Source organism: Typopeltis vanoorti, chromosome 6, assembly GCF_054136105.1.
Source record: "Typopeltis vanoorti isolate ZY-2024b chromosome 6, IOZ_Tvanoo_1.0, whole genome shotgun sequence".
Lineage (NCBI taxonomy): Eukaryota > Metazoa > Arthropoda > Arachnida > Uropygi > Thelyphonidae > Typopeltis > Typopeltis vanoorti.
This window is the reverse complement of record NC_143554.1, coordinates 99,046,104-99,073,247: the sequence shown is the minus strand read 5'-3', so window position 1 is coordinate 99,073,247 and position 27,144 is coordinate 99,046,104. Positions and strand designations below refer to the sequence as shown.

Sequence of the window (27,144 nt, the reverse complement as noted above, 5' to 3'; positions counted from 1 at the left end):
CACTGCTAGGCGTTAGGAAGTTTTGGTATAAATCCAACTCAGGAAAAGGAAAATTAAAATACCAAGTGAATCCCGGGCCTTTTAATTCCGTTTTTGGCACGTCAAAATTCCCCTCCAGTCTCCAGCTGTTCTCTATACTCCCCTACTCGATTCTGTCTTTACTTTCGTTTTCATATCCACTCCTTCCTTTTTTCCCGCCAGTAACTGGTTCTCACTGGTTTAGCTCAATTCAAACTTGTTTTTCTCTTCGTATATAATAATTCATGCTCCAACACGCACTAGGAGAAATTTGCATGTTTTCTCACAACAACCAGTCAAATGATATCACAAAGAATCTTCTGGATATATTAAAATTACATACATTACAGTTTCTAATATTATTATTAAAAGAATAAAGCAAATAAAATAAATGACACTGTAATATAGAGGCTTTTCATGTCTATAATATATTTAAAAATTACATAAATAATATTAACTAACAAAACTAAAAAGGAATTCATGAATAACCTTTTATAAGCAAGAGACTAACAAAATAAATTTAAATAAATCCTGCTTATATGGTAGGTCTTGTTAATTATGAATGAAGTATTATTAATTATAAATAATTAATAATACTTCATTAGGTTGATAGGGAATTTAAGTTCAGGAATCATAATTATTAAAGTTGCTATGGATTCTCACTGCTTCAGGACACAAGAGTATACAGAAGATTTGAAATATGAAGTGATCACTATTTAGTTTTGAACAGGATAAAATTGAATTTCATATTGAACAGAAAAGTGTTTAATAAAGTTTAAAATGAATCAAAGTTGAGCAGCTTCCAGAGGTGAACTGTAGACTCAAATACACAAACATTATTCATGAAAAAAATGAAAGAGTTTCACAACAGGAACCAAACCATGGAGATTCAGTGACAAATCCTGAAGAAAACATTGGTTGATTCAGCCAGGAGGCATGTGGTGAGGATGTGTGCAAGAATAGAAAAATCAGAACTCCATGGTGGACACAGGAAGTTAAAGAGGCAGAAAAGGAAAAGAAGAAAGCATTTCAAAAAAGTTCCTGGCAAATAAGTCAGCTTGTACTTTTAGAGAATACAGAGACAAATGTAAGAAAGCTAAACACTGTGTAAAACTAGCTAAACAAAAGTCATGGGAAGACCTCAGTAAGAACATAAAAAATAAATATCTGGAAGGTGACAAAATATTCTAGAGGCTATTGAAAAAGCTTAGAAATCAAGTAAAAAGTACTGTAAAAGGAATCGGAGATGATAAAGGTGACATGAAGTGGAGATAACTCTCAACACGAATGCGATCGGGAATACATATCCATACTTGATGTAGAAAAGCTATCAAAAATCTGAATTGTGGAAAAGCATCTGGAGTAGATGAAATTTGACCAGAAATGCTCAAATATGGAGGTATAAAAGTTTTACAGTGGCTGCATTGCATAATTCAGAAGACCTGTCAGAGGGTCGAATTCTGGATGATTGAAGCAGAGCTCTCATAGTACTGATCTATAAAAAGGGAAATAAAACTGAATGTGAGAATTACAGAGTTATTTCCCTCCCTGAGTGTTCCTGGTAAGATTTATGCAGCTATTATTATTATTATTATCCAGGCCTCCATGGAGTCAAAAGCTTCATCGTGGGAGGTCCTTTCTAAGAAACATAAAGTCTATCAAGACTCATCGAGGGAGGTCCCCCGCCCCCCAAGAAACACAAAGTCTATCATAAACTCATTGATCGTTCTCACTCTCACCACTCCATCAGGCAATGCATTCCATGTTTCAACCACCTCCATTCAAAGAAAACGACTCCTCACCCTCTTGCTCACAGTTTCCTTTCGTAACTTTCAGGGATGGCCTCTTGTCATCACTCCTTCCCGCTGTTCAACCAAGCGAAAGAACTTCCCAGTGTCAACCCTAACCACCTTTCAACAGTTTAAAAGTCTCAATCATAATCAGCTCTCCTTCTTCTATCCACCAAACTCTGCAGTCCACATTCCCTCAGCCGATCCTAATAACTAACATTGTACAGTCCTGAAACCATCTTTGTTATCTGCCTTTGTACCCTTTCCACAGTTAATTTATCCCCTTCAAATCCTGGGGACCAAATCTGAGAACAATAGTCTAAGTGTGGTCTGATCAGGATCTTATACAAAGGAATGATAATTCTTTTATCTCTGCAGGTCAGTGTCCTCCTCCTCGTTATTGCAGCAATCCTCTGTGTTACCTTCACCACCTTTGCAATATGTCCCCTAAATTTCAGGTTTCTATCAATCATCAACCCCAGATTTCTTGTCTCCCCTACTTCCTCCAGTATAACTTCTCCCATAGAGTATGCAGCGTCTCATCGATGTTTCCCAAACCTCGAGACCTTACATTTTGCTGCATTAAACTGACACTCCCCATTCATTTGCCCATCTATCTAGCTTATTCAAATCCTCTTGCAGGGCTACCACATCCGCACACTTACTAATAATCCTTCCCAGCTTCGCATCATCCGTAAACAACTGAATATCCCCTTGAAATCCACTGACAATGTCACTGATATAAAGGTTAAACAATATAGGTCCTAGTACTGAGCCCTGTGGGACCCCACTTGTAACCCTCTGCCTCCTTGAAACTGCCCCACCATACACAACTCTGATACCTATCGGACAGCCAATCCTGAATCCAGTTGACCAACCTGACATCCAAATCTATGTGCTGCAACTTAAATATCAGCTTATCATGTGGCACCCTGTGAAATGCCTTCACTAAATCCAAGAAAATGGCAGTATATGCCTTTCCCTCATTTAATGCTCTTGTAACTTTATTATAAAAGACTAGCATATTGCTAAAACAAGAGCACCCCTTCACAAATCCATGTTGACTCTCACAGATAACATTACCCTCATCTGCCCAATGTTATATACAGTTCCCCCCACTACTTTCTCCAAGATCTTAACAACTACCGATGACACACACACTGGCCTATAATTAGACACTTCCAGTCTGCTACTGCCCTTATGCAATGGCACTGTCTTACCTTCCTTCCATTCCATGGGCACCTTTCCCACAGCCAGACTTTCACTGAAAAGCCAGGTTCCCTAGCACATTCTCTCAAAACTCGTGGTGAAATACCATCCAGTCCCAAAGCTTTACTGACATCCAGAGTATTCAGTATTTGAAACGCCCTCTCCTCCTGTACCTTTTAACCTCGAACCTGCCCTATCCCTCTAGTATTAAAACTGACTCCTCCTGGATGAAATATTCCAATAAAGTGTTCATTGAACAATTGCACTATGTCCTCTGCATCAGTCACTCTATTCCCATTTTGATCCCACAATATCATTCTTCCACAGTCATTTCTCCTCCTACTGGCCACATAGCTATACTTGAGAAATGGCTAAGAACAATTGTGGAAAAGAAGCTTGGTGAAGAACAAACTGAATTCAAACCAAATAGAGGTTGACAGGATCAGATTTTCACCTTAAGACAAATAGTTAAGAAATCCTGGGAATATAACAAGGATTTGTATTTATTTTTTGTTGATCTAGAAATAACATATGACAAGGTGCCAAGAGGAAAGCTCTTCGAAACGCTTTCCAGTACAAGTCTACTTATATGGTGCAAATGGAACATTATATTGAGCAATAGCAATACAGACTATATCACAGTATGTAGTACTATGATAATTAATCTCTATACTCCTGAGGGTACATATTAGGAATTTGATGGTGATGAATCATAATTGACATTTACTGCCATTTCTTTTGGATTTCATAAAGACAAGATTTTATAAGCTGATAATTAAGGTACATCATATGGGTTTAGATATCAGGTTAATGAATTAGATTGGATAGATACCAGAGGTCACAAGTAGTGGCGGGGGGGGGGCTCAATACCACAGCTTCTACTCTTTAACCTTTACATCAATGACCTTATCAGGAGATGGAAAGGGGAAAGTGTTATGATAGTGCTGATATTGTGGCCCTTCAAGAGGATGATTTGAATAAGCTAGCTAGGTGGGCATATGAATGGGAATATCAGTTTAATGCAACAAATTGTAAGGTCTTGAGATTTGGGGATCCATCGATGGAAAGTTGCATACTCTTTTGGTGGAACTATTCTAGAATAAGTGCAGAAGGTAAGAGATCTTGTGGTAATGGTTGATTGAAATTTGAAGTTTTGAAAAGTGATGAACCTAATCACTTTTCATACATAATGAACACAGGACTGCTCCAATACTGAGAAGAACATTGACCAGCAGAAATAAAAGAATTGTGATTCCATTATATAAAACTCTGATCAGACCACATCCAAATTATTTGAAGGAAATTAATTAACCTTGGAGAGGGTATAGAGGTGGATAACAAAAATGATGAATGTTAGTTATGAGGGTAGATCAAGGCATGAAAACTACACAGTTTGATAGATAGAATACTTCATGTCAAGATCATCATGGAACATACATAAATATACAAGACAAGCTGCATTACATTTCAAACCGTAAGCTGGAGAAACAATGATTTCATCATATGCTACTCACTGGCATGACCTCTAGTGAAAAAAAAAAATAATAAAAATTACATCAAGCTAGATTTAATTTATGATTACATGAATAAACATGCTTGCTTACAGATGGTTTTCCTTTGAGTAACAGTGATGTGCTATTTCTATTATTACAATTGTTATTTTTGATTTTAAAAAAAATATTTATACATTGCAACATGAATAAACATTCTTTCTTATAGATTTTTTTCTTTATCAGTGATGTCCTATTTTTTAGTATTAAAGTTGTTATTTTAGATTTAGGATCCTGGATTTTCTACAGTCCTGTTTATAGTTATTCAGAGAGGAAGGATTCATGGGACGAATATATGCCTTCCATTTGTATGAGATTTTTAGACCATTTTAGATTGGATTGGTTGATAACGATCTCACAAGCTTCCTTAAATTTGCGTTCATACCATGTTTTGGTGTGATGTAGACAACTAGTGCTTTTCTAGTCAATTCTATGTAAGGTGTTTAGGGCATGGTCAGAAAGGCCAGATTCACCATAATTATTATATTTGATGTGTCTGATCAGAATTGTGCATCCTATTTCTCCTAAGTACGGTTATGTTGCTGGTGCAGTAAATACGGTATACTCTAGGGTGGCGGAGGGAGTGGGTCTTTGGATGAGTTGAGTAAGATTTTTGCAGGAGGTTTAAAGATGGCTTTGAGGTTCTATTTTTGTAGTACTCTGTTTATTTTGTCTGATGTCCCTTTAATGTAGGGAATGGTTATAGTTTTACCATAGTCTGGTTTGTCTTTGCTTTTTATTGAGGTCTTGTAGAGAATTTTGTTAATAGTGTTTTGGCTGTATCCATTTTTTTGAAAAGTATTGCTGATCACTTTAATCACTTTAAATTCGTTTTTCAGTGCCTGTTCACTGGAGCAGATCTTCAGAGCCCTGTTTTTTAAGGTATTGATGACACCTAGTTTTTGTGGTTGGGTGTCATTTTGTATATTGGCCAGTATGTGTTGGTTTCTGGTAAACAGTGAAGGAAAGATTGCTCGAAGGAAGATGTGTGACAAGTGTATCTAGAAACGGCAGTGTGTCATGTTTTTCAGTCTCAATTGTGAACTGTATACGTTTGTGTTGCTTGTTTAGGTGGCTAAGGAATGTGTCTGGCGGCCATGAGACCAGATCGCGAAAACATCATCAACGTATCTAAGCCAGGGCAGACTTTGGTTTTAAAGGGGGAGGAACCTAAAGCAAGTTGTTCAAAATGTTCCATATAAAAGTTAGCAATCGGGGTGGGGGGAGATGATGGCGAGCCCATGGCTGTGCCCTTCTTTTTGTAGGTAGAAAGCGTTTTGCCATACAAAATAACCAGAATATAATACATGCGCAAAGAGCACCGTGATATCTGGAGGAAATTTGTTCTGTAAAAGAAGAATTGTGTCATTGATTGGGACATTCGTGTTACATCAGTAGTTTATTCAACAGCTCTGAAGGAATTGAAGGAGTTACTGAAGATAAAATGCCACAGGAAACTGAGAAGAAGAAGCGTGTTACTTTTGCAGGACAATGCATCTGCTCACACTGCTCATGAAACCCAACAGACAATATACAACTTGTGCTTTCAATGTTCCTCTCCCACCCTATTTTCCAGACTTGGCCCCATTTGACTATTTACTATTCCTAAATTTAAAGAAACACTTGAAAGAACACAATTTATCACAGATGAAGTCATATCTGCAGCTGAGGACTGGTTTGTGCAACAAGGGAAAGACTTTTTTTCTCAGAGGATTGCAAATGATGCAGTAGCATTGTAACAAGTGTATAATACTTTGTGGGGAATATGTAGAATAATATGTAAGTTACATAGTTCTACCTCTGTTCCTTCATGGTGATTATCACAACTTTTCAGCACACCCTCATACAACAGCTCCCCACCACCCCAGACACACAGATTGACCTATAATTTGCATCTTCAGTTTTATAGCCTCTCTCCTCTTCCCCCCCCCCCCTTTGTTAAGTGGGCCAATTTTACTCTTTCCAGTCCTTTGGGACTTGATCTGCTGCAAGATTCTTGTTAAGCGGGTATTCCAGTGGTGGAATAAATTCCCTGGAGCATTCCTTCAACACATAGTGATGTGTTGTCAAGTCCTACTGCCTTATTAACATCATGTTATTTTGTGGTTCCCACCTACAAAAAGTTGATTTGTAAACCTATCGTACTTCATACCATAGGTGGGCTAAGGATTTTGGTTTTTTTTGTATTTTTATTTATTTTTTATATAGTCCGGAAACCGTATTCTAGAGACTAAACAGAATTTTTTTTTTCAAACCACTTCAAGCCCCTTCAGTAAGCAGGGAAGTGGTCTCACACTGGACAGGGAAATTCATTTACCACTTAGAGACAATCACAAACATCCATATCCACAGCAGGATTCAAGCCTGCAGCCCATTGCTTAGAGAGTGAAGACACTAACCACTTGGCCAACCAGGTTTACTTAATTCCTCTTATTTTCTGCTCACTCATTATCAGTCCCTCCTCCTCCTGCATACTCTCTCTCTCTACACTGAAGCTCCTCATGTCTCATTCACAAGTATTAAATAACCTATAAATTGCTCATTAAATATCTCAATTATATCCTCTGCAGCTGTTACCAGTCTGCCATTTCGACTAAGATCCTTCTTCCATAGTCGGTCTTTCTTCTTTGAAAGAACTCCCAAGGATTTTTCTTGGCATCAATGGCTAATTTCTGTCATATTTCATCTTGTGCTGCCTCCATAAAGCCTTTGTTGATTGCATGCTTAATCTCTTCATTTATTATTTATTCATTCATCTCTTACCTTATTTAGCCATTTCACCTTTGGGATATTCTTAGACATTACTATGGCTGTTAAATAGCTTTTGAACAGTGCCCAAGCAGCATCTGTCTCCTTTTCACTCAACTCCTCTTTCCATACTATATCTGTCCATTGCTGCCGGGCCACCTGGGTTAAGAAGGCTCTTAACGTATTCCCTCCATCTGTGAAGGATATCCTTCTTGGTTGTTAAAAGTGCACCATCAGAGGCCTTAATTGCCCTTGCTGTGCACGATTTCCTTCCTCAAAGGTGGTGGATGGTCTGCCAGAATACCTTGTTTCCATAGGATGAGTCTTATCTTTCTCCAAAGGATTCCCAAGCCCTCTGCTTTGCTGTCTTTACTGCCTCAGCAGCAGCAGCTTTTCATGCCTCAGTGTACCGGAAACACATCTCAGGTGCATTTAGCCTAGATAATCAAGATGGATAATGGAACAGCATGTTGATTTTCATGTTCAATCCATTGGGCGAACATCCTTTCTAATTTCTCCATAATTGGTGCCCTTATCTGTGTTATCTTAGTTGTCGACATTCTCGTCGCACTTTTACAATATTCTTTTATTTTCTCTGCTTGATTTCTTATTGTTCTTAAAGTTGATTCTGAAATTCCTGTAGCTCTGACTATGTCGACTGTGCGCTCATTACATTCATACTCTTTATAACTTCTAATTTTTCCTCCTGTGTTATAGCTTTTCTCTGTCTTTTAGTCTTGGAAGTATTTTGATCACAATTACCTCTTTTTTCCATAATGTTTACATTGCAGAAGACTCCAACAATGGAGCTTACTAGTTCTACACCTTCTGTGAGACTCACATGCAGCACGATGGTGCCTTGTCAAAGCCGTGCATGCACAAAGTCACGTGATCACACACAGGATGACTGCAAAATTGCTACCAGTTGCGATTTTTTAAATAAACTTTTTAAAATTGCATTATAGCAGAAATGCGTAAAGTGAGATTGCATATAACAAGGAATACCTATATCTACAAATCTATGCGTTTATTAATATTATTGAAGAAGACATCACTTGCTGGTTTTAGAAATGCATATCATCCAAACACAGAAAGAAAACATGGAAATAACTAACATAGTTATGGTTTTAAATAACTAACATAGTCCAAAAATTTCATTTTTAAAAAATGTTCATATTCTGTATGGAAGACTTACTATAATGAAAATCATTTAGCAGGGATGAATTTAAGTGTCATTTAACTGTAAAGAAATGCAATCTAAGAATTTATTGTACAGTGATACCCTCGGCTAACGAGTGACTGCTAACAAATTTTTCGGCTAATGAAGATTTTTTTCACTGTTTTTTGGACTCGGCTTAATGAATATGGATTCGGCTAATGAATGTTTTAGTGGATATGCATGCGCTAACATAAAGCAGCAAACATGAGCGGTCGGCCCATTCTAGGAGCTTATCTTTTCCATCTGTATGTGTGTGTGTGAGACAAAGAAATGAGCTGACCACATCACATAGAGGAGACCCACCAACCCGACTGGGTTGTTTGCGTTCAAGACAGCGAGAAGTGAGACGCCTCATACCAGTGTCAGTGCGGTGCACGCTCCGTGTGGCTGTGAATGCGAGAGGTAAGTGTGATAGCATTTATTCTTTACTTGGCTAAAGTCTACTATGAGGGATTAATTTACAATTAGTAAATTCTATTCTTATCTAATTAAATAAATAATATGCTATATGTCATATTTCTTTTATATTTTTCAGAAAAAAATTTTAAAAGTGAAAAAAATTTTCTTGACAATGGGTCCAAAAAAAGTAAGCGACAAACCCAAGGGAAGCAGAAAGTTGCTCACAATTGAGCAAAAGAAAGAAATAATTTCAGCATATGAAAGAAGAGTCAGAATTGTGGATTTATCAGTCAAGCATGGCATAGCATCATCATCAATAGCTACAATTTTGAAGAAGAAGGAGGAGATTAGGACAGCTTCAGTTGCAGCTGGTGTGAAGACCTTGGCCTCTCAATCCCAAAGAAGTTCTGTGAATGAAGAAATGGAAAAGCTTCTGATGATCTGGATAAATGAGCGTCAAATGGCTGGTGACACTATGACTCAAGAGATAATCTGCAGCAAAGCCAGAATGATATATGAATATTTGAAGAAAAATGTGGCAGAACACAGTACAGCAGAGGTAGAGGAAGAATTCAAAGGAAGCAGAGGATGGTTTGAGAAGTTCAAGAGAAGGTCAGGGATATAATGTAATTAGACATGGAGAAGGAGCCAGTGCAAATAAAGAGGAGGCTGAGAAGTTTGTTAGAGAATTTCAGGAGTGGACCATCATTCATGGATATAAACCAGAACAAATGTTTAATTTTGATGAAACTCGGTTGTTCTGGAAGCAAATGCCCAAAAGAACTTTCATCACAGAAGAAGAGAAGTGTATGCCAGGGTACAAACCTATGAAAGATAAAATAACTCTTTTATTTTGTGCTAATGCAAATGGTGATCTCAAAATTAAACCAATGTTGGTCTACCATTCTGAGACACCGAGAATTTTCAAGAAGGAGAATGTTTGCAAGCCTATGTTTAGTGTTTATTGGAAGTCAAACACCAAGGCATGGGTAACAAGAAGCATATTCACAGAGTGGATCGTGGAGGTGTTTGGGCCCACGGTGTAAAAGTACCTGAGAGAAGAAAACTTGCCTGAAAAGGCTGTGCTTCTTCTGGACAATACTCCAGGGCATCCACCTGACTTGGAAGAAGATTTGGAGGCAGAATTTAACTTCATCAAGATAAAATTTCTTCCTGCAAACACATCTATTTTGCAACCCATGGACCAACAGGTCATATCAAACTTTAAGAAATTGTATACAAAACACATGTTCCAAAGATGTTTTGATGCAACTTTATTTACCAGTCTGACTCTGAGGGAATTCTGGAAGGATCATTATAATATCCTTTATGCTATTCAAGTCATTGCCATGGCATGGGACGAAGTGTCAGTTAGGACACTTAATGCTGCCTGGAAAAAGTTATGGCCAGACTGCTGCAAGATTAGAAGTGCTGTTTCCAGTGTTCAAGATGCTGAAAATGCTAATATTGTAGATAAGATAGTCATCTCCTTGGGCAAAGCATTACATTTGGAGGTAAATGAAGAAGATGTAGAAGAATTAGTTGAAGAACACTCAAAAGATCTGACAACATAAGATCTTGAAGAGTTGATAAAGCAACTGAATCAGGAAAGAGACAAGGAAGATAACAAGCGCTCATCAGAGGAGGAGGACAGCAATAAAAAGGGAAGAATGCCAACAGGTGACATTAAAAAAATGCTGCACTACTGGGAAGAGTTTCAGTCTTTGGCTACAAAGTGGCATCCCAACAAAGCTGAAATAAACAGACTTTGTGCCTTGGTTGAAGACAACCAGGGCACAAAGAATCACTTTAAAAACATTCTGAAAACAAGAGAAGTTCAATCAACTTTGGACAGATTTTTGACTTCTCCTTTAGCAAAGAGACAGAGGCCAGCTACTGAAGAAGAGGAGACTTACCTTGAATAAACTTTGAAAATTTGGAAGAAGAATAGTAAAACCATTGTGTACATATTTTCAGTTTAATAAAGTGTATATAATAGTGTAAAGATCGTCAGGTTTTCATTCTACTTTCCATTCTCCTTCATCTAATTGGGTAGCTGTTCATCTCAGCCTTTGGTGAGTTTTTGCCCTTTTATAGCATGCTTTTTACTATTTTATAAAACTTATCTTTAAATAGTAGGCAGCATCTAGAACGAATTAAACGATTTTCTATAGAAACCTACAGGAAATCACGTTTTGGCTAACGAAGATTTCAGCTAACGAATGTGATTCCGGAACGAATTATCTTCGTTTGCCAAGGTATCACTGTATATGTAATACAGGTGACTGCTAGAATCTGAATTTTATATCTATATATGTCTCTCATCTACAGATAGCATATATAAATATTATTAGTCTATCTCTATAACTATTCCTGTTTTTTCATCCATATGTTTTTGAACTACAGATTTTAATTATATGTATCTTCAAAGGCTACTTCTGTCTCTGAAGAGGAAGTAGCCCAGAAAAAGATCTCATGTTCCATGCCCTGAGAACTATGTACTGATTAGAAAGTGGCAGAATTTCCATACAGGCCATCGTAATTAAAATCTGCTAATTGTCATAGTTTATTAAGCATGCAAAATTAGAAAAGTAGATATTGGATAACAATACAAATATCATTAAAAATTTGGCATGTTAGAATTTATTACTGAATTTGATTACTTGAGTTTAAAAACGATTTTATGATAATTAAAAACATTTTAAATAGCCAGATTAGAAAGGAAAAATGTATGCATATTATCTTTCTAATGGAAATAATTAATTAATATATAAAAAATATATAACCAATTGATTTTTTTTACATGTAGAGGAGATGCTGTTGTGTTTATTGGATCTCATTCTGGACACTTTGCTGCAATTAATCTTGCTACAGGTATGTCATTCTGGAAAATATGCCTTAGTGATCGTATCGAGTCATCAGGAACCATATCAACATGTGGACAGTATATTTTGGTTGGTAAGTGGTTCTAAGATTATTTTGAAAACATACCCTGATAAGTGTAACTAAACAAAGTTAAATTGATATCTACAGGTATACCACTGATTTTCTGCAATGCATGATCTAGTACCTCCTTTAGTCTGTGTAAAATTACAAGAGTACACTGAATTCTGTGACCACCCAACTAGTTCACTGGACTGCCACAGATGTCGTTATGTGTGTGTGGCACATGCTTCCTTAATTATTTACATCTGCACTTGATGATGGTCTCTGGATGTTGAGTGATCCTTAGCTTATTTTGCTTACATTTAATCCTGGCTAGGGCTTCTAAGCAAGGGCTAATTCAGAGTGATCGTGGTGTCAAGCATGGACATATCTTGTCCTTATTGATATAACAGAAAGTACACGGGTTGAAACAATTTGACCATGGTATTTCAGTGTAGAAACTGTTGTTGTAAGCATGATATTGGTTCTTCAGAAGTTTATGATATTAAGAAGCAAAGAGAGGAAATACTAAAGTTCTCTGCATACAATGATTCAAAAAAAAGCAAATGAGTTTCAAGGAAACTAGGAAAAATTATAAGAATATTGAGCATGCTCAAGTTATGACAGAATGGGTTTTGACAATGTTGGGGGTGAGGGTGGGATTGTCACAAGTAAAGTTAGTGAAGGATGGCTTCAAAGGCTTAAGAAGTATCATAGAATTTCTGTCCATAAAGTGTGTAGTGAAAAATGGTCTACAAACCACAAAGAGCTCAGAGTATATGGATGAATTTGCTAAACTTGTCGAGCAAGCATATAATGCTGCTGAAACTGAATTATGCTGGCGATACACATTGAGATGGACATTAACAACAGGGGAAAAAGAAGAGCCCACAGGATTCAGACAATCTAAGGATAGAGTTACTGTACTATGATGCTCAAAAGCAGCAGACTCAGACAGATGTAAGCTGCTGCTGTTAATAGAAAAAAACTAAATGCCCTAGGCCCTTGAAAGATGTTAAAATTTATTTATAGTATACTGTGTAAATAAAAATTACCATTGACATTATGTTAGATGGTTTGAAAAGTTTTTTTGGTCTTGATCTCCAAGCACACAGCACATCTGTGGACCTGGCTGATTGCAAAATTCTTCTCATTCTGAATTTTCATCTGATGTATAAAAAATTACAGAGGGAACAATCAAAGTAGAATAAACAACTTCGCTTCAAGATGATCCCTCTCTGCCATATCAGAGATCTGTGATGAATCAGTTAGTTATGAAACATGGTAACGAGGCAACCCTCAACTTCCAGACCTTTGTAATTAGCTCTACAATCCCAGTAAAAATTTTGAACAATACAGTACAATTTGGGGAACAATACTATTGTAACATTCTTTGTAAAAGTAAAACCTCTTTTCATTTATACTATAACTCTGCTGATAAATCTGTATAGTTTCTACCTGTACTAATGTGTGTATTTCATTAAATCATTTAATTCACATTTAATAACTTTTAATTAATAATTCTGTTTCACTGATACTAATAAACTTATATTATTTATGCTAATGTATTTTTAATCACTTAATTTACATTTAATATTGAACTTTATAGTGGTCCATGGTGCTTTAGAGACATAGGAGAGGTATAATTAGTTGGTCAGAAGTGTACTAATGACTTATTATTACATGCCCTCTGTTGGTTTGGCAAAATGATTAATCCAATAAGGCTTTGGAACCAAGGGTGCCCAAAAATTGGTGGTACACCTGTACCATTAAACTTAGTGTTTTTCAGAAACTGCTTTTATCTACATATTATTATGCTATATTTTAAAAGATACCTGTTTTATTGGAGACTAGCAGTTTGTCTCCAGTTATAACGTTTTAAAAGATTTCACTGATTTGGTGAATTTGGTGGTTTTACTGAATTCTTATTAGAGGCTTATATCAAAAATAGTTGACATAACATTCTAGATTTATCTGGTTAATGTTTTCCATGATCCTGCCTATTTTCATAGTTTTTGTCTTTTTATTAATGAGTTTAGGTCATGACTGCTTCTCACTGGTTCTACATCAAATAGGAACACACTTAACTGTATATTTTGACCCTTCCACATTGGTTGGGCACATTTTTACAAACTTTTCTATATACTGTATATATATAGAGAGAGATCATACCAATTTCAATTTTTTAGTAGAATTCTATTTGTAAAATTAATATTTGTGAACTGTCTTAATGATATAGAAAATCTTAATTCTGATGTGTATATGTGTGTCCTATCCATCCCATCTTCCCTTGCATGTTAGGCTCAACAGCCTGTCATGGCCAAGTAATTTGGCTTCTTGGTAACCTAATTAATTGCTCTAATAAGGCAGTTAATCCTGTCTGCATAGTGTATTGTGGCTGTCAATTGCATGTGTTCTTCTGTCCAGTTTGCCTGTTTTTCAGGATGAAAACCCCTGTCATCTTCATATGAGATCAGCTAACTCACCTTTAGTTGAAGAGTCCTGATAAAGATTCTTTACATCCTACAATGGATTTGAATCTATGTCTTTCCAGCCAGAGGGGCATCCAGCCAAACTACAGAGGCTCTGATGTGTAGGTATATATTCATATGAGAGTGTATACACATAGTATGCCTGTCAAATAATGAGACAAATTTTTTAAAGGTATACTGTAAATAAAATTAGGCAAAATATATATCGTTTTAACTGCTAGAGTGTGCTCTTTCCAACAAGCACAAACATGTTGCAATAGCTTAATTAGTTTTTGCTTAGACACTGTTTAAGTGAGATAGTGCCTAGTGTCAAAAATTCAAAAATGGAATGAATAGTAATAAAATTTTATTTTAAACTGGGAAAATCTACCTCAGAAACATTTAATGATTTTAAAAGAGTGTACAAGGATGACTGCCTATCATGTGCATGACTTTTTGAGTGGTACAAGATTTTAAGATGGTAGAGATTCAATAGAAGACAATTCATGAGCATGAAGGCCTGTCTCGGTTTGCACTGATGAAAATGATGGAAAAAAGTTCATGAGCTTGTCAACATCAATCATCAAATCCCTATTCATATGATTGTTCAGAAATTAAATATTGGAGAGTTAGCATCCAATGGAATTTTGCTGGACGATTTAGGGAAAAGAAAGTCATTTTGCTGTTTGTAGCACATTCTTTGACTCCCGAGCAGAGAGATTATCTTGCTGCTCTCTGTAAAAATGTCGACCAAGACCATACCATTTTAGAGAGAATCCTGATGGTAATGAATCATTATATTTGCAATATGATGTGTGAACAAAATAGCAGAGCAGAGAATGCTGATATCTCCAAGACAGCAAAAAGTTCGAATGCAGAAGTCTCAAGCCAAAAAAATGTTGATTTGTTTTCTTCTAAATTCGTGAAATTGTTGATAAGGAATTGGTTCCAGAGGGCTGAACAGTTAACATTCAGTACTATCTTTATGTCATGTAATATCTGAATCAGTGCATGAGACAAACAAGAGGAGAGAAGTACTGAACAAATAAGTGGCTGTTGCTGCACGGAAATTCATCTGCACATTGTGCATTAAAGATGGAAGTTTCTCACTTCCAGATCCACCATAATGCTTGAACACCTGCTATATTCACCAAATTTGGCACTTGCAGCCATTTTATTTATTTATTTATTTTATTTCACTTTTTTTTTTTTTTTTTTTTTTCAAAAATTAAAAATGAAATTCAAAGAATGCCAGTTTACTCACTGGAGGTCATCCAGAAGAACGTGACCCCTGAGCTCAACGCTTTTTGCACTGTGCATGAACAATATAAATGTTGTATTGAGCTAAAGGGAAATTATATATTGACAATAAATGAATTATTCATATTCCTATGGAGCTCTTTATTTTTATGTGTTTTGTCTTATTATTTAATAGACTGTGTGTGTGTGTGTGTGTGTGTGTGTGTGTGTGTGTGTGTGTGTGTGTGTGTGTGTGTGTGTGTGTGTGTGTGTTGAAAATTCTGCATGACTGCATTATGATCAGCTGTGATCAAATGTTTCCTGCAACTTAAAATTTGAAATAGGTTGTTTGGACAATATATTTAGCACTACAATAACACTTCTGTTTGTTTTTCTTATCTGTGCAGTAGTTCATATGCTAATTGTCTCTGTACTTTATTTAGTATACATAAGATCCCTACTTTGTTTTGCTTGTCTTTACAATAGTGTCTGGGGTGGGTGGGGGGGATGTTTTGCATTACACAGGGACATTTTTATTCCAATGTTTGGAAAGGATAGACATAGTGAGTAAAAATCTATTTATTCCTGTGAATAAAAATAAATCCTCCCGCGTTTTACCAGAAAAAGACTATGTCTGGTGATCAACAAAATATTATCATATCCAGGATTTGTTACTATGTAAAAAAAAAAAAAAAAAGTTTGCACTGATCAGATAATCATTAGTGCAATAAAAGAAAATTCTTCTTAGAAAATGAAATGTGACATATAAATAAAAAAATAAAAATAAATGCATGTAACAAGCACAACATATGGTACAAATGATTTGTTTGCTTAGTGTGCCATAGTATACATGTAATTAACACCATGCTGGATGAGTCATCTGATCAACATTATTAGTTCATGGATATGTCTCCTCCTCCTTATTGTAATTTACTAAGCTACCAATATACAGCCACTGGTTATTATTAGTTATTTATATTTCACGAACAGACTCTTTCCCTTCTCTTCATAAATTTGTTTGTTTCTTTTAAATTATATCCATTATAAATGCAAACATGCATGTCTAGAGATGATATAATGGCATATAATTTATTGTGTGCCAATATGCATGTCTTTTTAGACATGCATAATACCACAGCTGTAAATTATTAGTATCTCGCTGCCCTAATAAAGTGTTTCTTTTTACACATTCTTTCCCTTCCTTATACGTACCATCATTACACATGTTCACATCTCATTAATAACTGTTCACACATTTACATCTTTTAGTAATTTAAATATACCACTGATCAGTTGTAAAGATTCCCTTTAGGATATATAAAAAAGAAAACAGCATTCTTTTTCCTTCTATACATAGCTCTGGTTTCAGTTGTAGCACATACCATGATTTGTTTTGTGCCTGCCCAGTATGCAAAGTACATATGAGACAAATTCTCTTCTCCTCCCTCCCCCTCCAAAGTCGAGTACAGCAGGAGATGATTTGTCTTTGCCCTGAATGAACCTGTCAAATACTCCTGAAGACTTGTTATTGTATTTGTTAAGAATAAAACATCACTAACATAAAGTAAAGTGTTGCTTTGAACATCTCCAATTTTGATATCATATAATGCCACCTTCTTTCATAATGTTATCCCATATATAGTTGACTTTCACTATAGCATACTCATAAAGACCACAGGAATAGTTAGTCACAGTGGATAGTTTCCTATAGTGAATTTTCTTTAGAATAACGTTGTGCCTGCAAAGTTTTGGTTTGACTTTTTTGATAGTTTCTTATAGGGAATGAGTTTGTTATAATATTGTTTGCTGTAGCAAAAATCAGCTCTAGATGATGAATAAGAGTGGAGATGGTGCACCCATGTGTTTTCGACTGACTTTATATCAAATTGTCTTCCTATACTTCTTTAATTCAGTTCAATGCTGACTTATAATTTAAATATCGACTATGTACATTTGACCCTTGAACAACGCGAGGTTAGGGGTGCCAACCCCCCCACCCTCATTGTTTGAAAATCCACGTATAACTTTTGACTCCCCCAAAAACTTGACTAAAGCCTAATGTTGACCTGAAGCCTTACCGATAACATAAACAGTTGATTAATGCGTATTTTATATGGTATATATGTATGTATATACATAAACTATATTCTTACAATAAAGTCAAATGGAGAAAAGAAAATCATAAGGAAGTGAAAATACATTTACAGTACTGCACTGTATTTATCGATACCTTAAGTTGACATCATCTGTTTACAAGATGAATCGTATGTCTGTCAGTACCTACATCAATATTATCTTATATGGTACAAAAACTGTAGATGTTATATGTACTACCAACACTAGACATCAAAAATGAAAAGATAATGTGAAAAATAAATAATTCATATTTATTTACAGGTCTAACGATTCATGCATTGATAACAAAGAAGCAGCAATATGATTGCTTCATGAAGCTCAGCCTATACACTAATGAATGAATTCTTATAAAATTTTTATTTTATGCTAATTATTAATTTAACTAATTAACAACAATTAATTTTATGCAGTTGTGATTGAACATGCATCTTTACATTTGTTTACATTTCTCTCAACTGCAATTGGGCATGTATGGTCTGTAAGTGCTTGTCTGTGTAAGTTTTAATAAATTTTAACTTTTTATAATAGATTTGTGTATACCTTATGGTAGTAAATGATAAAATAGACTAGTATCTCTATATATTTTATGCATTCATAACATACCTAACTTTTTCTTAATTCTTTTGATATTTCTAAGTTGCGCTTTGGTGTGATTTAAAGTTGTTTAAATCACACCAAACATGGTATGAACGCAAATTTAAGGAAGCCTGTGCGATTCTTATCAACCACCCCAATCTGAACAATAATGATGGTCTAAAAATCCCAAACATATGCAAGGCACATATTTTACCCACAGAACTTTTCTCCCTAAGAGTTAACTATAAACAGGACTGCAGATAATCCAGAATCCTAAATCTAATATAACAATCGTAATGTTAAAAATAGGACATCGTTGTTACTGTAAGAAAACTATCTATAAGAAAGAATGTTTCTCTCGTGTTACCTTAAATAGAATTTAGCTTTGATGTCGCAAATCTCCAAAAATTTTTCCAATACATTTATTCATAAAAAACCACATATAAGTGGATCCGTGCAGTTAAAGCCCTTGTTCTTCAAGGATTAACTGTATTTCTTTCTATAATGTCCCATTTACCCCATATAACTGTAGCATTTTGAACAGCTTTTCTCTTGGCACTTTGTTGCATGTTTTTTCCAGATCTGCAAAACTTAAATATAGATCCTTGTTTATATTTCCACGATTTCTCAATTTGTCTTAAAGTGAAAATCTGATCCATTTTAGAAATTATGAACTTTACAACTGTGTTATAACTATTTTAATTTCCTGATGTTTCGACCTTCATATTAAGGTCATCATCTGGAGTATATGCAAATATACAAGCACAAGCTGAGTTACATTTCACACAGTAAGCTAACGAAACAATGATCTGATCACTGGTTATTCTACTGGCATGATGTCTAGTGAAAAAAAAAAAAAAACAGATAAAATTACAAATTAATTAATTATTTAGAAACTACATCAAAGCTAAATTCTATTTAAGGTAACATGAGAGAAACATTCTTTCTTATAGATAGTTTTCTTCCAGTAACAATGATGTCCTATTTTTAGCATTACGATTGTTATATTAGATTTAGGATATTGGATTATCTACAGTTCTGTTTATAGTTAACTTGGGGAGAAAGGTTCCGTGGGTAGAATATGTGCCTTCCATATGTTTGAGATTTTTAGACCATCATTATTGTTCAGATTGGGGTGGTTGATAATAATCGCACAGGCTTCCTTAAATTTTCCAGTCAATTCTATGTAAAGTGTTCAGGGCATGATCAGAAAGGCCAGCTCCACACATAGTTATTATATTTAATGTGTCGTTTATGTTCCATTTGTCTAATAGGAATTGTGCGTCCTGTTTCCCCTATATATGGTAGATTACAGGCGCAATAAATACGGTATACTCCAGGATGGGCCAGCAGAGGGAGTGGGTCTTTGGATGAATTGAGTAAACTTTTTAATTTTGCAGGAGGTTTAAAGGTTGTATTTCTGTAGTATTCTGTCTATTTTATCTGATGTTCCTTTAATGTAAGGAATGGTTATAGTTTTATTGTAGTCTGGTTTATATTTGTTTTTGATTGAGGTCTTGTAGAGAATTTTGTTAATAGTGTTTTGGATGTAATCATTTTTTTAGAAAAGTATTGCTGAGAACTTTAAATTCATCTTTCAGCACTTGTTCATTGGAGCAGATCTTCAAAGCCCTGTTTTTTAGAGTATTAATGACACCTAGTTTTTGTGTTGGATGGTGGTGGGATAAACGTGGTGGACATAAACGACATTAAATATAATAACTATAGTGAAGCTGGTCTTTCTGATCATGCCCTGAACACTTTACTTAGAATTGACTGGAAAAGCACCAGTTGTTTAAATCACACCAAACATGGTATGAACGCAAATTTAAGGAAGCCTGTGCGATTCTTATCAACCACCCCAATCTGAACAATAATGATGGTCTAAAAATCCCAAACATATGCAAGGCACATATTTTACCCACAGAACTTTTCTCCCTAAGAGTTAACTATAAACAGGACTGCAGATAATCCAGAATCCTAAATCTAATATAACAATCGTAATGTTAAAAATAGGACATCGTTGTTACTGTAAAAAAACTATCTATAAGAAAGAATGTTTCTCTCATGTTACCTTAAATAGAATTTAGCTTTGATGTAGTTTCTAAATAATTAATTAATTTGTAATTTTATCTGTTTTTTTTTTTTTTTTTTCACTAGACATCATGCCAGTAGAATAACCAGTGATCAGCTCATTGTTTCGTTAGCTTACTGTGTGAAATGTAACTCAGCTTGTGCTTGTATATTTGTATATACTTCAGATGATGATCTTAATATGAAGGTCAAAACGTCAGGAAATTAAAATAGTTATGTATAACATGGTTGTAAAGTCCATAATTTCTAAAATGAATGCTGATCAACCTGCAACACTAAAAGAAAGGAGTCTGATAATTCATGGAGATTCGACCCACAATCGATGCAATCAATACAGTAAGTTGAAGATTCGTGTTTCTGGTTTGATCAATCGACTGGCATTTTTAAAATGTTGTAGGGACATCAATATCATTCTGAATTGCATCAAACTAAAGAGAAAATTTACCTCAATAAAGTGCAATGAATATGCCACTGCATGGAGAAAGCGGTACTCAAAACAAAATGTAAAATCTGAACTTTCAAATAACTTGAAAGTTCAAATTGGATTATCCTCAAAAAGATTATGGACAACACAGCGAACCATATCCTTCAAACTAAGAAAGAAAATTTCGTATCCAAATTTCATAGACTAAAAGATCAAAAAACCAACAGACATATTCGAATTTCTTCATAGTGAACGTTAACAATCAACCAGAAGCAAGAAACAACAGGAGCCACCAGTCGCCTGCAGGTAACAGTAACGTAGTTAACCTATCCAACCACACCTTAGACAAAGATGAATTCTTGCTACTCAGCAAAGTCTAAATTTTCCCATAGCACCCAGATCGATGAACAAACTGGATTCTCTGTAATATTGAAAGAGGCTTAGGATTCATCCCAAATAGCATAGCAGATAATATACATTTTGAAACTGCCAACATTTTAAATATAAATCATAAGAAAACAATAACAAACAACTTAACAGAACATGAATTAACAGAAGTGAAATCATTAAAATCAAATCCGAACATCTTAATAACTAGAGCTGATAAAGGAAGTGCCACCGTTATTCTAAACCGAACCACTTATTTAGAAAAAATGAATCTGCTAGTCTCGGACAACAGTACATACCACCAACTTGTTAACTATGACCCAACCAATAGAATAAAAAAGAAAATAGAGAAACTACTTAAATCGATTACTACATGGCCCGAAGATACAGTCAAAAAATTACTTCCACAATACATTAGAAAAAGATGATTTATTAGTCAATTTTGACATCTCTGTCCTCTTTACGAATGTCCCAATCAATGACACAATCCTTCTTTTACAGAATAACTTCCCTCCAGATATCACTATGCTCTTTGTGCCTGTATTATGTTCTGGTTATTTTGTATGGCAAAACGCTTTCTACCTACAAAAAGAAGGCACAGCCATGGGCTCGCCATTATCCTCACCTATTGCTAACTTTTATATGGAACATTTTGAGCAATATACTCTAGATTCCTCTCCTTTAAAACCCAAAGTCTGGCTTAGATATGTTGACGATGTTTTTGCGATCTTGCCGCCAGACACTAGACACTTTCCTTAGCCACCTAAACATACAACACAAATGCATATAGTTCACAATTGAGATTGAAAAACAGAACACACTTCCGTTTCTAAATACACTTGTCAACGTCTTCCTTCTGGCAGTCTTTCTTTCACTGTTTACCGGAAACTGACAGATACTTGTACACATAAACTCCTATCACCACTACCACCCAACACAAAAACTGGGTGTCATTAATACTCTAAAAAATAGGGCTTTGAAGATCTGCTCCAATGAACAAGTGCTGAAAGACAAATTTAAAGTTCTCAGCAATACTTTTCTAAATGATTTCATCCAAAACACTATTAACAAAATTCTCTACAAGACCTCAATCAAAAACAAATATAAACCAGACTACAATAAAACTATAACCATTCCTTACATTAAAGGGACATTAGATAAAATAAACAGAATACTACAGAAATACAACCTTTAAATCTCCTGAAAAATTAAAAAGCTTACTCAACTCATCCAAAGACCTACTCCCTCCGCTGGCTTACCCTGGAGTATACCGTATTTATTGCACCGGTAATCTACCATATATAGGGGAAACAGTATGCACAATTCCTATTAGACAAATGGAACATAAACGACACATTAAATATAATAACTATGGTGAAGCTGGCCTTTTTGATCATGCCCTGAACACTTTACATAGAATTGACTGGAAAAGCACCAGTTGTTTAAATCACACCAAAACATGGTATGAATGCAAATTTAAGGAAGCCTGTGCGATTCTTATCAACCACCCCAATCTGAACAATAATTATGGTCTAAAAATCCCAAACATATGGAAGGCACATAGTCTACCCATGGAACCTTTCTCCCTAAGAGTTAACTATAAACAGGACTGTAGATAATCCAGAATCCTAAATCTAATATAATTGTAATGCTAAAAATAGGACTTCATTGTTACTGTAAGAATACTGTCTATAAGAAAGAATGTTTCTCTCATGTTATCTTAAATAGAATTTAGCTTTGATGTAGTTTCTAAATAATTAATTAATTTGTAATTTTATCTGCATTTTTATTTTACTAGAGGTCATGCCAGTAGAATAACCAGTGATCAAATCATTGTTATTTAGCTTACTGTGTGAAATGTAACTCAGCTTGTCCTTTTATATTTGTATATACTCCAGATGATGACCTTAATATGAAGGTCAAAACGTCGGGGAAATTAAAATAGTTATTTATAACACGGTTGTAAAGTCCATAATTTCTAAAATGAATGCTAATCACCATGCAACACTAAAAGAAAGGATTATGAAAATCTGATCCTAACACTTCCCTCCTCCCTGAGATTATTTAGCCTGAACTCAATTTGATGTTTTCTAAGTTTCTCTTTTGCAATTTTTCTCATATATGGCTGGAACACTTGAAAGGGAAATTTCTCTTGTAACTTCCCTTTCAGAGTGGCTTAAATTCCTTTAAGCCACTCTGCATTATTTTCCTGCTATCTGGTCATACAAATAGCTGTCTTACTAACCTTTCCTCTCCCATTATTTTTAAGTGACCATATTGTCTTATAGATTAACTCTGCTCGCACATTCTTGAATGTTAATAGTGTCATTTTCCTTTCTAATATTATTCTTAATATGATTTTGCTGTTCTGTTCACCTCTCATTTTCTTTCTTATTTCCATATCTGTAGTTTCTAGTCTTCTTTCAACTCAACTTTCAGCTTCTTATGTTAAAACTGGTTGGAACATTGTACTTGTATACTGCTAGCTGCGTATAAATTTATTTGACTAGCTTCTCACCATATTCTAGATTATTCTGTTATTATTATTAGCTGATACTTAAAGGAGGTTGTACATCACTCATATCAGCTAGCATACCTCCTCTTAAACCCATCGCAGTAGTAGAAACACTAACTACTTCAACAAGCAAACAGTTACACTCACTAATTTCTCTGTGAAAGAAAAATTTAGCTCTTACATTTTTCTTACTGCCCACATACTTAACTTCCATGAATGTCCCATGCTCTCTCTCTCTCTCCTTCTCTCTCCATCTTCCATATTACAAAAAATTTCATCAGATGATATCCTATAACAATTATTCAGAAGTTTAAAGAGTTATATTACTCTGTTAGTCTGCAGTCCACATACTCTCAATTTGTCCTCATCTACATTCCATAATCCCAATATCATCTTTGAAACTAACTCTTCTTTGCACCCCCCTTTCCACAGTTTCTTTATCCCCTCCAAATCTGTGCAGGGTAATCCAGATGCAGTTATATCAAGGTTGTAAAGAGGTAAAACGACTTCCTTATCCTTACATGTCAATGTTCATTTCAACAACAGAATTATCCTCTGAGCTGTGTTGACAGTGGAAGATAAGGGTAAGATAAGTGACCATCCCTAGAAGTTGTGAATGGAAGTGGTAAGAAGTGACTCTTTTTTTTTTTTTGCATGGAAGGTGATTGGACCATGGAATGCATGGCCTGATTAAATGGTGAGAGCACAAACAGTGAACAAGTTTAGGGAGTGGTATGATAGATTTTGGGTTGTCTAATATCGGCATCCTATTATGAGTCCTGTGACTCCATAGAGGTTGTGAATAATGATAATGATAATAATAGCATTTGAATAACTTCCAACACACCTAATGCACATTTCCTTTACTGTTCCTTTATCCAAATTCATTAAATTGAGAACTGACTGAATTTCTAAGTGAAAACAATAATTTGTGCATTAATTCTGTACTTTATTATGCTTTATTATATTCTGTGAAATTTTACTTCACTATATGTTGCTCTATATGTCCATTACAGGTAAAAAATACGTCGCATTTCCTTGCTTCAAAAGTGAATAATACTTGGAAATTAAAAATAATCTTTTAGAAGTATATGATTTTGAATGTCTGCAGTGGACTTCACTTTTACAAGTGATGTTTACATAAGCAAAGCATGCACATGCACACACATATTTACTTGAATTAATACATCATATTGAGAATCACCATCATTTCCTAAAATGCACATCCAGGAGGATTTACAAGATGCTATGATAGCCCAACACAAGATTTCATTACTAATTTCATATCATTAGAAGCTCTTTACGTTTACAGCTCTTACATTTCTACAATAGTTTTTACAAGACAGAAAAGTTCCTATTTTTCTCATCTTGGTCTTTAAGTCTTCCCCCCCCCCCTCCCATCTCTATTCTTTCATATCTCATCTATTTAAACTAGATTATCACTACTTACTTTCCCCAATCAAAATTTCAGCCCCTCTCTGAGTCCTAGTTCTTCAACAAGTATGAAAAGTAGTCCAAGATAAAAATTCAGCATACATTCAGTGGCTCGAATCAAAAACTGCAGTTTCTCGCTTAACCTATGCTATAACCCATAACAACTGCAAAAAAATCATCAATCCAAAACAAACTTCTTATAGGCTGAATGCAAAAACTTGTCTTCTCTTCAAATGGCAGTCTTGCCAAGGCTGTTGGATACAACTCCTTGTTTGCACCTTTCTCACATCCTGATGGTTCTGTGATAAATCGACACCTAAAGATAAGGCAGCTTCCTTGGCATCAGTCTTTTCCTCCAGCTGTCATATTGTATTGACAACCAAACAAATTTCCTCTATATAGCTAACTGCTCACACCATGTTTCCTCTGATCTTTTGACAGGACATCAGTAAAAAACCTCAGTAGTCTTGATACTAATAAATCCACCGATCTAAATGGTATGCCTTGTGCTAAAAACTTATGCTCTGTAATTAATACCTCATCCTGCTCTCCTATGCAAGCTGTCATATTTGTCTGACATGGAAGGAAGAAAATTATCCAGCCTATCACTAGCCTCAAAACTCCTTTTTGGAGGCTTTGGAGAGTTGTGGATGTGGTGTTATTTGTTGGAAGAAAGGCTCTTACTTTTGATAATATTCCAATCTCCAGTCAGGATTATGAGTTGACTTTCACATCTAGCCTATCATGGTACAAACACACCACATCCACAACTCTCCAAAGCCTCCAAAAAAACATTTGTTACTCTTTTTTTTTTTCAAAGCACTTTTTCATTCTTGCACAACTCCTAACAGTTTATAAATTCTCCTAACCTTAGATTATTGCTCTTGTGTTACCTGCCAAAAAATATTGATCGTATCTAGAGGAGGACAGCCCACAATAGATGATCTCCTCTCTTTCATAGACACCCTCCATTCATTGATGGAACATTTTATGCTCACCAAACTGATTACTGTTATTCTTTCACTTTCCTCTAAATCCTTTAAAAACACAAGACAGTTGCTTGTCAGCATCTGTACACAGTTTAGCTCCAAACTTATTAAACCAATATCTCATCCTCTTTCTTCTTTCTCTCTGCTTCTGTTCTTTGGAACAGCCTTCCTCACACCATTTTCTCCAAGGAATACAATCCCCAGCCTTCCAAGAAACATTGATTGTTAATATATTGATTTCGAAACAAATGATAATTTCTGCTTCTTGCTGATGCTCTTTTTTGTAACTAATTTAGGTTGCTATGATCGGCATTTATATTGCTTCAAGGTGCATACAGGAGAACTGCATTGGAGGTTTGAAACAAAAGCTGAGGTGAAAAGCTCTCCTGTTGTTGCAAAGCAAATTGTATACTTTGGATCACATGACCACCACTTGTATGCAGTAGAGATTTCTGTAAGTATATTTTAATGATGAAGAACAGATTTATACAGATGGTATTTCATTTGTGAATTAGGTTTTGAATAGTTTAGATAAAGTAATCAGGGACTACAGTTTGTATGTTTTGAATGTGTATACTGATAAGAATAAAGACAGTTTTGAAATGGTAACATAAGAAAAGAATTTTTTTCTGATTTCTAATTGAAAGAAGTTTGGTTGAACTTTAGAATATCATAATTAGGCAGTATTAGAATAGAATACTCAATTATTAGAATCAGAATATTATTATAAGTTTTTAAAAAAGACAATTTTAAGGTAGAATTAAACCAGTCACACAGAATTACTCATGCTTATAAATGCAAAAATAATTATAGTCAACCCTCACTATATAACAAACCCAAAGGGACTACTTTATCCATATAAGATGGACATTACCAGAGCAAAAAAAGATACCAAATGCAACATGCAACAGAATTATCATTAGAGAGGAGGAAGGTGTCAAGTGACTTAACAGAATATAGAGATTCTTATTAAGTTGAAGGTATTCAAAGGTGGAGACAAAGGACTGCCATGGGTTGTCCT

At 35.1% G+C, this 27,144-nt stretch overlaps 1 protein-coding gene across 2 annotated transcripts in view; it reads left to right on the top strand.

Moving 5' to 3' along the window:
- The window catches only part of Aasdh (Aminoadipate-semialdehyde dehydrogenase), a 239,502-nt gene that overhangs the window by 159,287 nt on the left and 53,071 nt on the right, over positions 1–27,144 (top strand). For both annotated transcript variants that reach the window (XM_090395050.1, XM_090395051.1), the window contains exons 11-12: positions 11,743–11,891; positions 26,420–26,577. In XM_090395050.1, the coding sequence (XP_090251176.1) occupies positions 11,743–11,891; positions 26,420–26,577 (307 nt within the window). The remainder of the gene's footprint in view (positions 1–11,742; positions 11,892–26,419; positions 26,578–27,144) is intronic.